The sequence below is a fragment of the Homalodisca vitripennis genome, chromosome 8 (genome assembly GCF_021130785.1).
Source record: "Homalodisca vitripennis isolate AUS2020 chromosome 8, UT_GWSS_2.1, whole genome shotgun sequence".
NCBI classification, from domain to species: domain Eukaryota; kingdom Metazoa; phylum Arthropoda; class Insecta; order Hemiptera; family Cicadellidae; genus Homalodisca; species Homalodisca vitripennis.
In genome coordinates, this window is record NC_060214.1 from 64,518,947 (window position 1) to 64,533,394 (window position 14,448).

The window sequence follows — 14,448 nt, forward strand, 5'->3', positions numbered from 1 at the left end:
AATTTAAAAGTGACCAATACTTTCTGTGATGTATCTGATGAAGATAGCCTTACTATCGAAAGGCCTCACAAAAATAAAAAGTTATTAGTATTGGTTGGTGTGTTCTCATGTAGTAATTAAATTAAGAATAACCAATACAAGCTCCATCTTCTACACTGATAAAATTGTAATATAATAGTTAATATAATGTTTATATGTTAACTATTCTCAAAAAGTTATCTAAAATATATAATTCTCTATATGGAGCTTTAACAAAATCACAAAAAATCAACCACAAATAAAAATCCCAAATTTATTAGTTAAATCTCGTAAATTTCTTCAGTTAATAGAATATGTCATATACATATTATTATATAAAAATCAAATGCATAATTTATGTTGAATAACAGAATACATTAAAATTTATCAACACTTTAATCTGTACCACACAAGTCTATTAAACTGCATCTCTAGATGTAACATGCCACTTTGAAGGTTAACTGATTACAATAATGTACCTTAATTTTTCAAACGATAACTTATTATAAACATTATACTGTAATATAATCATGCATTAATTAATAACAAACACTATAAATAAAAATCAGGAGTTCTACAGAGTATTTTCCAAATCAGAGTTGATTTGATAAATGAAACTAAAAATACAAATAAATCTTTAAAAAATAAAACAAATTTAACATGCATATATTTTAAACAATATTAATAGAGCAGACATAAAGTCTTATGATAAATAAATAAAATTAATAATATTAAAGAGTATAACATTCATTTTTTGCGAACTAATTTAAGTTATGCAAGTAGAAAATAAGTGATTCTAATACCAAATATAACGAATATGTGATGCGGAAAGTTGAAAAGAACATTTTGCTGGAGGAGTGGTCGAACTATTGGTTAAGGTCAAAATATTAAAGGTTACATTTTTATCAATCTTTAAAGATCACAAGAGCAGTTTGATAAGTTCATATAACGTCAGGGACTGCAGTACTGGTGTGTATACAGGCTATGTGTAACATTTGTTATAAAAGTCAAGTGATTTTCAAAAAAAGATTTTTTTTTTAATCTTGTGATGTGTTCTGAGGACAGATTGCAGCTGTTCAAGTGAAATCCAGAAGACTTTTAGTGTCTGTGGATGATTCTGAATTCACTTTCATATGCTCAAATCTGTACCAGGGAACAATAAAATTTAATACATTGCCAGAGAGGATGGCACACAAAAAAATAAACAACCTGTTTCTTCAGTCTGGAGACAGTTTTTTTGGAATATCTATTAAAAAGTTAACTATTGGAAAAGATCATACTATCACTATTGTACACCATGTGCTGCCAGTAAACCATTATTAGGCTGTCAAAGAGGTGAAAGAAACATATCACAACTGGTTCAGAAGTCCTTTTAACTAAACAAAATACTTCAACTAGTTGTAGCAAAAATGTATAAACAGACAGGGTTGCTTCACAAACGAAATCTCTTTCTGTGTTTCCGTAAATTACCAAGTGTCCCTTAGTAAAAAAATCTGATTAAAAAAGGTTTTGTCCATCCAAGCATAAAATAAAATTGAAGGAATGAATATGCCTATTCTTTTGGAACCATTCAACTTGTACAATCCAAAGGTTGCAAAACACAGAGTACAGATCCAACATGGCTGATAATTGGTATTGATTCCACAAGAGGCTGTACTAACTGAAAAAACCTTAATACCTGTACACATCAGTACTACAATCTCTTTGAATTATTAGACCACCAGACTCTCCCCCTTCTCCCAGCAACTCATCAACATGAATAATGGTATGGAGCGAATAAAATCCAAAAATAAGAATGAAATCGTCAGTGTCAGGTTTAAGACATTAAAAATTCTTTTTTGTTAATTATTAACCCAAAATTAAGTATTTTTAGCAAAAAATAAATTTTTCCGAATCACATAAAAAGAACAATCTAATAGTAAAACTTGTAACAAATTTAAAAAACTATCTCATTTTCACACTCTAATCTTAACACACACTTGCTCCCAAGTTTTTGAAAACAAATAGAACCAATACATACGTAAATATATTCATACACATAGACCAGCGTGTGCAAACATGAATTGTTTGGGGTCAGTGAAAGTCGCTCAGGAAATTAGGTGCCTCCACATTGAGAGTAGTGTATTATTCAACACCAATGGTTCCTTGTGCCTAAAAAGGTAAAATTATTCTTAACTTTTCCATTACATTGAATTTTGTTTTTTTTTAACATACAGATTAAAACAATAGGTGCCACTTATACATTCAATGCAAACATCAATTAGATTTCCAAAGAGATAAAAGCAGTGAAGTAGGTTCATTGGAGATGTACGGGTGGGAGAAACACAAGATCCTATCTTTCACATCTTTGGTCACGAATAACACAAGTTATTTTCTACAAACTTATTACAAACAATTTTTTGTGGTAATCACTTATAATTTTGGTTACCAATGTCTATTGCAGAATTTAAACCAGTCACTGTGATATTAATTTATGACACTTTCAAGATTAATGGAATTTTTTTTCTGACTAATGTTACAATTACTCATTCTAAAGTTGATGGGCTAAAAAGACATGATTGACCTGAGAGATTTAGCATGGTCTATTGGTTTGTTATTTCACTTCGGTCATTAGTATCCAGCTCTGTCTTACTAACACGACTTCAGATGTGGCATAAAATGTCACAGTGATTTATTTTTTATTACTAGCTATGGAACAATATGAACATTTAGCTAAAAATTTCAAAATTAATCATGTTTTTTTCACATAATCTAAAACACTCATGTCAGTTTAATTTACTAATTTGACAAAAAAAATCTTTACTAATATATAATTTTATTTCACCGCTAACTTTGACTAAATTTATACAAACAAGATCGACAAAAATTGTAAGTATAATTAGAATATAAATAATTTTATTACAAATGAAACTATTGAAAGAAATTTAGGCAACACAGCTCAAGCTCTTTACTAAAAATGGATGCCTTGCATTCCAGATTGTGTTGTTAATCTAGAAATAATACCAAGTTGATTCTTTCGTTTGTTAAGAACTTTAAAATAACGTGTTGTGCTTTGGACAATGTAGGGGGACAATATGATGGTGTTGTGTTAGTGACCAAAATATAACAATGAGACATGCCATCCCTACCCAACAATATTCCTGTAGGAGGCTGCCTATTCAATGAGAACATCACCAGAAAAAAATGAACGATCCTCACATGTACAGTTACTTACAATCTATCTGGCCACAGTTAATAGTGAAATTAAATCAAATAATTAATGAAATACCGAACACGGATAGAAAGCAATATTAAAGATCCTCGACTTATTACTGATACAAGATGAGCAACAAAGGATCTCACTTGAAAAATTTAAATTTTGTAATTATTAAGGTCATTCAGAACCTGACGCCTTATTAATTCTCTCTTTTTCTCATTTTCATTTGTTTTATTACATTTTTAATTTATTGGTCAACTTTTCAATCCATTAATTTACAACACAGTTTTTGAACAGTCAAACATAGTCTCCATAAGATACTTTTACAGATATGATTAAAAATTGCTTTAGTGCAAACGTTACCTTGAGCATTGTTAGAAACTTAATTGAAAATGCAAAACGCAACGGAAACTTTTCAACTGTACTGGAACTTGTGCTTAAGAATTTCACTGTAATAAGGAAAACTACCTGGACTAAAAAAACCATATAGCAACAATGACTAACATAGAATTTGCACAGTTGAGGTGAGCAATGTTTAATGTCCTTACGAATAAATTACTACAAAGCTGGATCGATTCGAATACTGGTTGAATCGAGGGAATAGAAACAAAGGGTAAAGAAAGACGACTTGCACGTGACACAGGTGTGACGATGTGTGGTGGGGATATGTGACACGATGATGACAGAGTGCTGACAGTGACAGCTGACGATGATCAGAGTTTGCACAGGCAGAACAACAGCGGAATAAATGCACCGATCGCCACGAATACGGGCAACATGATCGAAGAGTCCTCGACGCTGTAAGGGTCCGGCGTGCGTGGGCCACTGGCACGTCGGTTCTTGCCACTGGACGGACGCTCCTCTACTTCATCTCCCTTCCACTCTTCCACCTCCGGTAGCGGAGGTAGTTTAGGCACATCTGGATAAAATCAAAGCACACATTTAAGTATCCAAGAACCTTCACACGTTTTAAATTTAAACTGTAGTTTTCAATACCATAATTGACGAACAATTTTAAAAAGATAGCTTCCTTTCTAATGTTGAATTATGAACTTTGCAAAACTGTTTATGGGAATTCTTTTCATCTAATTAACAGTTCTTTAAATTACAACATGACCATGGTAATCCCAGCCTGATTTCTCCTCTGAATATGTATAATACTCGACTAATATAAATTTACTTTGGTGAGTATACAATATTAAGAAATAAACAATTCAACATTTAAAACATTTCCAAAAGATAGGTTGTAATTTATTTTAAACAAATTGATAGAGGTTAAGTTATTATACATAAATAACAATAACTGCAAACTAGAAGTACAGAGTCTCCGAAACATTCAGCTGGCCGACCAAAAACAAGTGATGACAAAATCGAAGAAATTTGACAATCTTGCACTAGGAGAATTTGGATTTTGAAACTTGGTTATTTTAACTTCAATTTGACGTTAATTGATCTTGAATAGTTTTTTTGAGTAATGGCCGTTTAAAATTTAATTACAGCCTTCTTTATCGGAGACGCTGTATGTTTGAAATTGAAGATATACTCGTATAAATATTTTAAGGGAGTAACAGTACTATTAATGTTATCCAAAATCTTTAAATTTCAAGTTGAAAATCGGTAACAGTACCACTACTGCATTAAATCAACATTTAGCAGTCAATATCAGTGATCCGTCAATCAGTAATCTAGTTTTAGCATTGAATATTTGGGTAAAAATAAATCATTAAATTAGACAGCGTGCAGTAAACTGGATTTACTACGGTTGAGAATAGATTTTACTGTTATTTATACAAAATTACTGGTCAATTTCTAGGTGATTAAGTCGGAAAATACAAAGAAAATCTCCATACTCACCTTCTATTTTTGTTTTGGCGACATAAATTGCATTTATCTTGGGATTGTCTCGGTATCCCTGAAATCATAACTTAGTATTGTCAAATGTTTCTTTTCCAATATTATTTTTGAATGAATGGTTGAAAAAACTAAGGCTTGTTGTTGAAATTTCCATACTCAAGTACAGCAAAAATAGCTGAAACATGGCGTTTCAAGAGCTGGTATCTACCTCCTTCTGCAGATAACAAAAATATGAGGACAAACCTGCACAAATGTTTACAAATCAAGAAAAATAAAAAAAATTAAGAATAATTAATTTAGAAGTAATTCTGACTGTTTATTATTGACCCTTTGCATTTGTAAGGCCACTAGGTGTGGCCATAACTGATCTCTCGCTCAGCTCAAATGAAATCTCAGGAAGTTGTCCCCACAGCCCACCAGGCCATGGCTAGTAGCCGACTGGGTTTGGCGTCTCCACTCGGCGATTGCGTAACCATGTACGTCACTTCGACTTGTACTTATATAGCAATATTTGAACTTCAACCCTTTAAATGACTGAGATTTAAATACAATTCTTAATACTTACAATGATTAGTAGTTTTAAACTTAAAACCTATTTTGATTAATTATATTCTCATAAACATACCTAGTATTATGTAATTTTTTATGGTTTAAAAAATTTTTAAAGTATTTTTTGTTGCAATTTATAAATACAATTAGTCTCAAATATCAATATATTCATATTTTTATATTTGGCTACACCAAATGCACAGGTATTTTATTAAATTGATACAATACACTATAGCAGCTACAGTGGCACTGACACTCGGTTAAAAATATAGTTTTAGACAATATTTGCTATTATGTGCTGAAAACAGTGGAATGATAATCTAGTTCTTTATTTGGCCGATAGATTGCAGTACTTTCCAGCCACACCTGGATACAGATTGAATTTTATAACTGTGTAATACAATGGGGCACTATAGTGGCCTGACAAGATGAATGGAAAACATTGAGGGCCATTAAATGTGGGCCAGCAAGCCAAGGGACAGAGCGTGGTCATAACTCTCGAGAGCGGACACAGAGAACAGCCATGGCCATCCATAATGGCGCTGAGATCTGGGAGAACAATAACATCATTTACGAGTCAAAAAGGTTAAGGACCTGACAGGCCCTTCTTAAAATCGTATGATTGTCTGTACAGTGAACACATGACAGAAAGGATCTAGAGACTTTAATCTTGGTACTTAGGTTCTCCTCTGGTCCAAGGAAAATCTTGATTTTGGGGTCGTAAGATCAAAATTAACTAAAGATAAAACTCAAATTCTAACATTTTCACATCGATCAAATGAAATTTTTGCTACGTACCTAACACATGTGATGAAGTTACTTTGCTAGATTGGATGGTAAGACACAAAAAATGGAGTCACCTGATGATAAAACCTTTGGTTTCGAAAGGCCTTGTCCAAAAAATAAACAATTTGGGAAAGAATTGTTTTTATTAACATTTAGTATTTAACTCTAACTTTATTTTCATCTTCTAATGGTTAATATAGAACCTATCCTGAAAACTTGTCCTTAAAATGCCACAGTACCAAGGAAGTAAGAAAAATACAAATGAATTTTATTTCATTTACAGCCAAAAATATTTTTTATTATTATTGTCACTACAGAACTGTGTGTATGATATTTTTCCAAAATAAACACAAAAAATAGTTTTAAGAAGGAACACACAGAACATTGTATAATATACAGACTATTTTAAAACTGTCTGGCTGCATTTATTATGCAATATCTGAGCAATTCAAATTTTCTCTAGTCCCTGGAAAAACTTCTGCATAGGAAAGAACTTCTGTCTGTTCTCTAGAAATAAAAAATAATGAATACGGAAAACACGAATACAGATACAAACCTGATTCAATGACACCTATGATAAGAAAACAAAAATTTAATTGCAAGACCAACAAACTGAAAGTAAGCAAAACAATAATGTATAAGCTGTTTAAATAATAATTTTGACGGTTCTCTACACACAAATTATAAAATAAATATGCAGAACATACTGACTACATCCTATGAATATGTATCAATCAAAATTTTAAATTGCAGCCATTAGCATTTATATAGTTTTCACTTTGAGTATTCAACAATATGAATATGTTTCAGAAACAGAGCAATTAAAAAAAACTTTTGTGATAACACTGACAGCTTCAAGATGGTGTCTAATCGTTTTCAAAATTGGAATATGAATAAGAATTTTTGGATATCGAAAATCTTGGTGGATGAATACCAAGTGAAAGCTCTTCCTGATACAATTAAGAGCACTTCTCACAAAAGTAAAAGCCCTTTGCCGTTTCTGACAAAGGGCTGAGTTTGTTCATCATCTTGAAATGTCATCAAGCATACCATGCGGCACTTACTTTGATAAATTCAACTCGAATCTTGCCACCTCGGATATCGGATTCCTCTTCGTTGTAGTACAATCGGCCTCTGTTGACACTGAAGGTGACGTACTCATCATGTGCTACCCCCCGCCCCACCCGATCGTAGATGTCCAGGTCAGTCACTATTGTGTGGTCGCCGTTTAGGACAATGTCAAACACCTGCGGCAAAAAACAACAAATATTAATCGATAAAACTTCACATTAATTAGACATCACTCACTATTACAGTATGTGGTTGCTGTTTAGGACAAACAACGGCGGCGAGAAACAATAAATATTAATTTTTATCGAATGTTCAATCTGTTATGAGTTCCCTCTTCTTCATTTTATCATATACAAGACCCAGCTATTCCTTAAAAATATCCCTGAATCTACTTGCACTCATAAAATCTGCAAATACTGAGGAAATTAAACTTTATAATTGTTAATATTATTACTGGTTTTAACTACTGACAATATACACGTTGGACTAATCATAAAAAATTATTTTAAAGAAATTCTGATTGGGATTGTTTGTATTACACAGAATGATAAACTGATGTAACTTTAACCCTACAACCAGTGGGCATTTTTGTATCAACCTAAGCCGTAATTGGCATATTCGCAAGAGACTTTTAGATTGTACAAAAAATACATTAGCTACACAATAACCATGTATTATATACAATCATGTTCAGTAAATTACAAGGAATATTAATAGGTAAAAATAAAACCTACCAAAAAAGTTATGTATATCCTTTAGTCCAAAGTTAAAAAAATCTAAAATTTGAAAAGCATTTTTTACATTCAAAGACATAAAATATGTTCTCCTTGAGAACAACTTTATTTTTTAACTTATAATACTCAAAATATAATGTGGGTTCAGAATATATACATATCAACATTAATACTAAAAAATGTATAAATGCAAACTTTGCAGATACTTCTAAAAATATATAATGCTGCCAACATAAATTCTATGTAAATAAAATTATATTTCTACATATAAATATAAAACTAAAGTTTTCACTTAATATAACGATATAGGATAAAATATATAACATTTTTGTAAAAATGCAATAAGGAATGTGCGACATAATGAATCTTAATCGAGACGCTTAGCAGCTATAAGGTTAAATACAATTTATTCATAAACATATAGCCTATGGTAGGCTACACGTGTTTATGGTTTCACATAATCCAACGTCATATCATGTTGGACAATCCAGCACGTGACCTGAGGTCATGAAAGTACCGATAGCAAATGCCCCAGACCATCAGTGTACGCTTTAGCACCACCCCGCACTTCTAATGAAAAAAAATCTCTAAAACGTACCTAAATTCAAGCTCAGATCATGTGAGTGCTCAAAAATGTCAACTTTAATTTTTTTATATCTAAAATTCGTAGTCTAATAATAAATAGTAGATAGGGACAGATTAGACTCCTCATCGAAATTGCTTCCTTTCACTCAGAGCAGAAATCAAGGACCGATCGATCATTTCTAATGACATGTAGTTTTCACAGTAAGTCAAATAAAGTTAGTTCTTTCTAATTATTTTGTATTCTTAAATCCCCGGTTAGAAATACTGATTTAAAAATAGTAACCTCCGGATAATACCAAAGAAATACCCATTGTTTTAGAGTGTATAGAAATAGTATAATTTATTGATTTTCTGTTATAAATTATATGAACAACCTTGAAACTACAATGAACATATTATTTAAGAGCACAGTTGTAAATTTCAATGGAATGTGTACATATCATATGAGTTAGATTCAGGCCTAAAAAGACGTGTATTTAACTGTTTTTGCGGGTATGGTACGATAAGCGGCCCCGGTTTTTTATATCGAAGAATACAGCCATCGATACCTAATATTCGCATCTCAAATCCTAGACTATCAATCGATATAAAAATGCCTATATTACTTAATAACAATCATATGTTTTAAATTAAAATATGAATTTAATATTTACAGTGATCAAACAAATTATTATAACCAAAATTAGGAAAACTGAAGACGACCATATTACTCCTCTCACAGTTACAGTTGTTTCTTTCCCACAAATTTCACAGGTACTTTGGGATTATACCGACCACACCAGTATGAGGAACACAAACATATAAATTTATAGAAAAAAACATAGAAGAAAAAGCAACTCTTCAATAACAAAATTACAACGGTTATTAATTGTTAATGGGTTTCCTGTGACGCCCAGAATGCAGCAATATCAAGGATGAGTGAGTGTAGTGGATTTCCGCCTTCACCCGCAACTGCCGACTGCCACGCATATTTTAGATTTAGGCATCTAGTCATGATCTTGTAAAAAAACTAATGGCCCCCTCTTCGCTCCTGGGTAAATCCCAAATTCTCAGTGTCACCCATCACTAATCTATTACAAACACAGTAAAACACGGAAGTACAACAAAGCGACGTACTCGACAGACACTGCGGCACGAAAGTACAACAATGCGGCGCACCAGCTGAACGGGCGGCGAGACTGCAGTCACGTTATCTACTAGACCGCTCGACTTTGACCTCTGTCTGAGGATGGGGAGGGGTTTGTGATAAGACAATTCTTGTTTTACATTGAAGAAATATTGTTCTATGCTAATCTAGTAATCAGAAGCAAAATGTCAAATAACGGTTCATGTCTTGATGTGGTCGGTATAATCCCAAAGTACCATTTCACATAATGGGTTTTTCAGTACGAGTCCAACATGTTGAAGCCACGAAAAAGCAACGTTGTGTAGTTTTCTAAAATTGACTGCCATTTTTAATAATCAGAACTACTTATGTAAAATTGAAATATTATCCTACGTGTATTATTTTAGTGTTTACAGCTGTTGATATAGATTATTTAAGTTAACCCTTATGACGTCAGTATATCTTTTCACAACTTCCAGCAAACGGCACAATATTAAAAAAAAAAAAAAATTTAAATGTGTAAAGTTCATTTTTATTTTTACTTTCTATAATTATGGTAAGTATAAAAAAGTAAAAATTTTAAAATTAGAAAGTCACACTGTACTCAGGATCGTCAATGTTACGAGACATGTTATTTATCACTAATAATGAACACGGTACTTTGGAATTATACCGACCACACCTAGACATGAATCGTTATTTGACATTTTGCTTCTACTGATTACTAGATTAGCGTAGAACAATATTTCGTCAATATAAAACAGGAATCGTCTTATCGCAAACCCCTCCCCATCCTCAGACAGAGGTCAAAGTCGAGCGGTCTAGTAGATAACGTGATTGCAGAGTATCGCCGCCCGTTCAGCTGGTGCGTCGCTTTGTTGTACTTCCGTGTTTTACCTCTACATTTCTCCAAACACAAAAATTCAATAAAAACAAACATGATCAAACTAAAACTAAACTCTTTATTGAAAAAACACTCAAAACTTGTTTTTATTCTTGATCATACTCCGCCACCCAAAATGCGAGTGCCATGCCTTCTCGCTGATGTCAACGAAAGAAAAACATCCCTCGAGATAGTACCTATCAGTAAAAAATCAAATTCTAGAGGATCTGATCAGAAATATAAATTGAATTGTAATGGAAAGGCAATTATGTACCGCGCAAATCATGTGATGCTGCGTGGCCTGTCGTAATCGGGATTCTCGAGAAAGATAAGATAACAGCGACAACAATACCGATCACAATGCCTGGAAATGCTTGTAATTTTGTAATTAAAGAGTTCTTTTTTCGTTCTATCATGTTTGTTTAGCTATAAATTTATATTTTTGTGTTCTTCATACTGGTGTGGTCGGTATAATCCCAAAGTACCTGAACACTAAATAGGTGACACTAAACACTAAAATGACACTAAAAACACTAAATGAATACTAAAACTAAGATATCAATACTTTTAACAAATAAATAAAAACCATATAAACAGAAAACAGACGTAGGAAACCGACTCAGCGATGGTTAGACACGCACTACCTGAAGCCAAACTGCAAACAAAAGCGCGCGCTGTACGGCGTCTGTGCCGTGTGGCGGGGAGAGTGTCTAGACACCGCGTCTATTGTTTCAAACTATGTAACGCAACAGCTATATTTTGACGCTTGACATAGGTCAATAACCCACACACATGGTTGACAGATACCGTTAGTGACATTGATCGGATTTAAAAGGAACTTAAATTTGCTATAGACGCAGTTTTGTGTCGATGCGCCATACCGCGTCTTTGCCGTTTGGAGATAGTTTGTCTATGCGCCATACAGCGTCTGTGACGTTATAAGGGTTAATAGTTCAAAATAATTAATCAGTAGCCTATCGATTGATTATATCGATGGTTATGATTAAGTAATATCGTTTACCAATTTCGATATAAAAAACCAGGTCCGCTTATCGTACCCTACCCGTTTTTGCTCCTTTAACATGCAGCTTCAAGATGGAGCCTAGTGTTTTGCATTTCAAAATACTTTGCCATAACCTCTAATAAAGTGGCCAACAAAAACCTATTTTCAAATTCCCAGTTAAAAATGTCCCATTCCCTAGTCCATGCATTTTAACCCATGCATTTTACTCTAAATGCCACTTTGGCAGATTTTGATTAATAGCTCTATTTGCAAGAAATGCCATGAAGCTGTGGTGGTCTAGCAAACTTTGTCGCTAGGGGTATATTGATAAATCCGGTCACAATTCAACACTATCACCTATTTTAAGCACCTTTATATCTTTGTGTCTGTCATTCTGTCAATACAAAATTCTGTATATGGAGTGGGGAGGGGGGAGAACAAACCGGTCCACATGGTTCTTGCGAACACATCATAAATCACACACACTATAGTAGCCATGCACTGTTTTTGAGATTCTCACGGTTCTACTGGGAGATTCTCAGTACCGAGAGCATTAAATTTTCTGTTTACTCACAGATGGTTGTCCACACTGTCTTATCAAACAACAGAGAACGATATCGCCCTAACCTGGTCACTAAGGGCAGCTAACTTTTAGAGTGAAACATTTTAACTCATCATTTCAGGTTTTGTAAAATTTAAACTAGTTTACTTTATTCACATTTTATTTAATTCTTGGAAAGCGGTCCTTTAGGTAAAGAAGGTTACACAGCAAATTATTTTGACTAAGCCATTCAATCTTGATTAATTTTAAAAACAATCTAAAGTTTACCTTCATGTTAGGTGAATTGAAATAAACTTCACAGAATTTGAGCACCATGACATACTCTCCATCATCGTTTATTGGAATATCATATCCAAAAGTACTGTGATGATATCGTTCTGTTTGGTATAGTATTTGATCACTAGGAGGAACCCGTCCTATTAAAAGTTGTTTTCCATAGTCTGATGCGGTTCCTACTTTCCCAAATAAAGGATCTCTGTCATATTTAATTCCTAAACTATCAGTGAATGCTTCACCTCCAGCATTTATAGCATATATAACTTCACCAAAACTGACCACATCACTCACTGTAACTAACACTATAGTAATAAAAAATACAAAATAATTAAGCACAAATTTGAACATGTTCTTTGCAATTAAAGATCCTGTTAGATTTTTTATAAATTACTAAAATGTACAGTTAAAGAGGTGCAATGTAGACTATTAATATAAAAACAATAATAGTTTGAATTCGAAGTTAGGCTAGCTCAATAAGCCTAAAAGATCGGTCTTTCCGGTGAATTGCATTTTTCAATTACTAAAGAAACACATTCAGTGATAAATGTAAAAATATTAAACCTACAAGCTTTTATGTAAACTAAAATTACAAAGTTGTTGACTTCAAATTAACCGGATCGAAACACTAACTTGTCATTTTCACGCACATTCTCTTGACATAATACAATTCATTGCCTGAATAATAAAACGAATCAAGCGTACAAAGATGTTGATATGTGTATCAGGATACAGGGTGGTAAAGCAAAGCAGCCGGTTGATTTGAGTGTTGCTGACGTTTACTTATACAGAGTAGCCACTGTTAAAATACAAAATGCTCAGAAAGCAGATGACTTTTTTCACTTTATAGCAAATGAAAAACATATATATATTCAGTGTTTCGCAAACATTCAAATTTGGGATACTTTGAGTAAGATTTTGACAGCGTGAAATATAAACGCGTCTGCATACGTTTATTATCACTGCTAGAGATCACTTGAACTTATCTCCTATAAGTGATCCATCGTTTGACAAATTGCAGCTAGACTAAACTAGTTAGTGTTTCAGTCCAAAGTTAAAACTATGTCGAATATTTGGTATATAATTAGATTTACCTTATTTTATTTTACATTGCTCAGAAATCACCGTTTCTACAGTGTGAACAAAGTAATTAAAAAGTAGGAAAAATATAACAAAAATAGAATATGACAGAGTGTATCGTGCAAAATAACACTAACCATTAATTAACAATGCAGATGAAAATTTAAACAGTGAATAATTGATATGAATAAACTGTAATTAAAATAACAAACAATAAATACGAATAAATAATAATAAATTGAGCCGAGTATGATAATAAAATAACATGATTTAAACAACAGTTATGATACAAATTTATAGTTGAGATAGAAATTCCATTCAGAAATACAAATTAATTGAAGCTACAAAATTCTTTTATGTCACATGACCGTCCCGAGATTTTCGTTTTGAGCACCACTACACTGTCTTGGAAAAAGTAAATAATTTAAGCAACACAGTTTTAGATTTTTGAAGTCGGGACTTATACTGTTTATTGTATAGTCAGTGCAGTGGTGTTGACCGACGAACAGGTCACTGAATCTGGTGTATTTGAAGTCCTGAATTGGACCAGATCCACATCAGGACGGTCAACCTTGCCGTTGAGAATCTTATGTAGTATGCCAACGTCAGCAGTAACACGGCGGTTCACAAGAGGGTGAGGCCCCAGATCTCAAAACAGGCCTTCAATGGAAACTTGCTGGTAGGGAAACCCCTACCTGACACCTACCACGCTGACAAATATTTTTTAATACTCTCCAGTTCCTTAATGA

At 33.0% G+C, this 14,448-nt stretch overlaps 1 protein-coding gene across 1 annotated transcript; it reads right to left on the reverse strand.

Moving 5' to 3' along the window:
* Positions 1–267: 267 nt before the first annotated feature.
* LOC124367635 (malectin) lies at positions 268–13,379 on the reverse strand. Its single transcript, XM_046824613.1, has 4 exons — positions 12,614–13,379; positions 7,468–7,650; positions 5,069–5,126; positions 268–4,133 (listed from the first exon to the last, which is right to left on the reverse strand). Exons 1-4 carry the CDS (start codon positions 12,968–12,970, stop codon positions 3,928–3,930), a joined length of 804 nt encoding a protein of 267 aa, XP_046680569.1. The 5' UTR covers positions 12,971–13,379; the 3' UTR covers positions 268–3,927.
* Between the last annotated feature and the right edge of the window lie 1,069 nt (positions 13,380–14,448).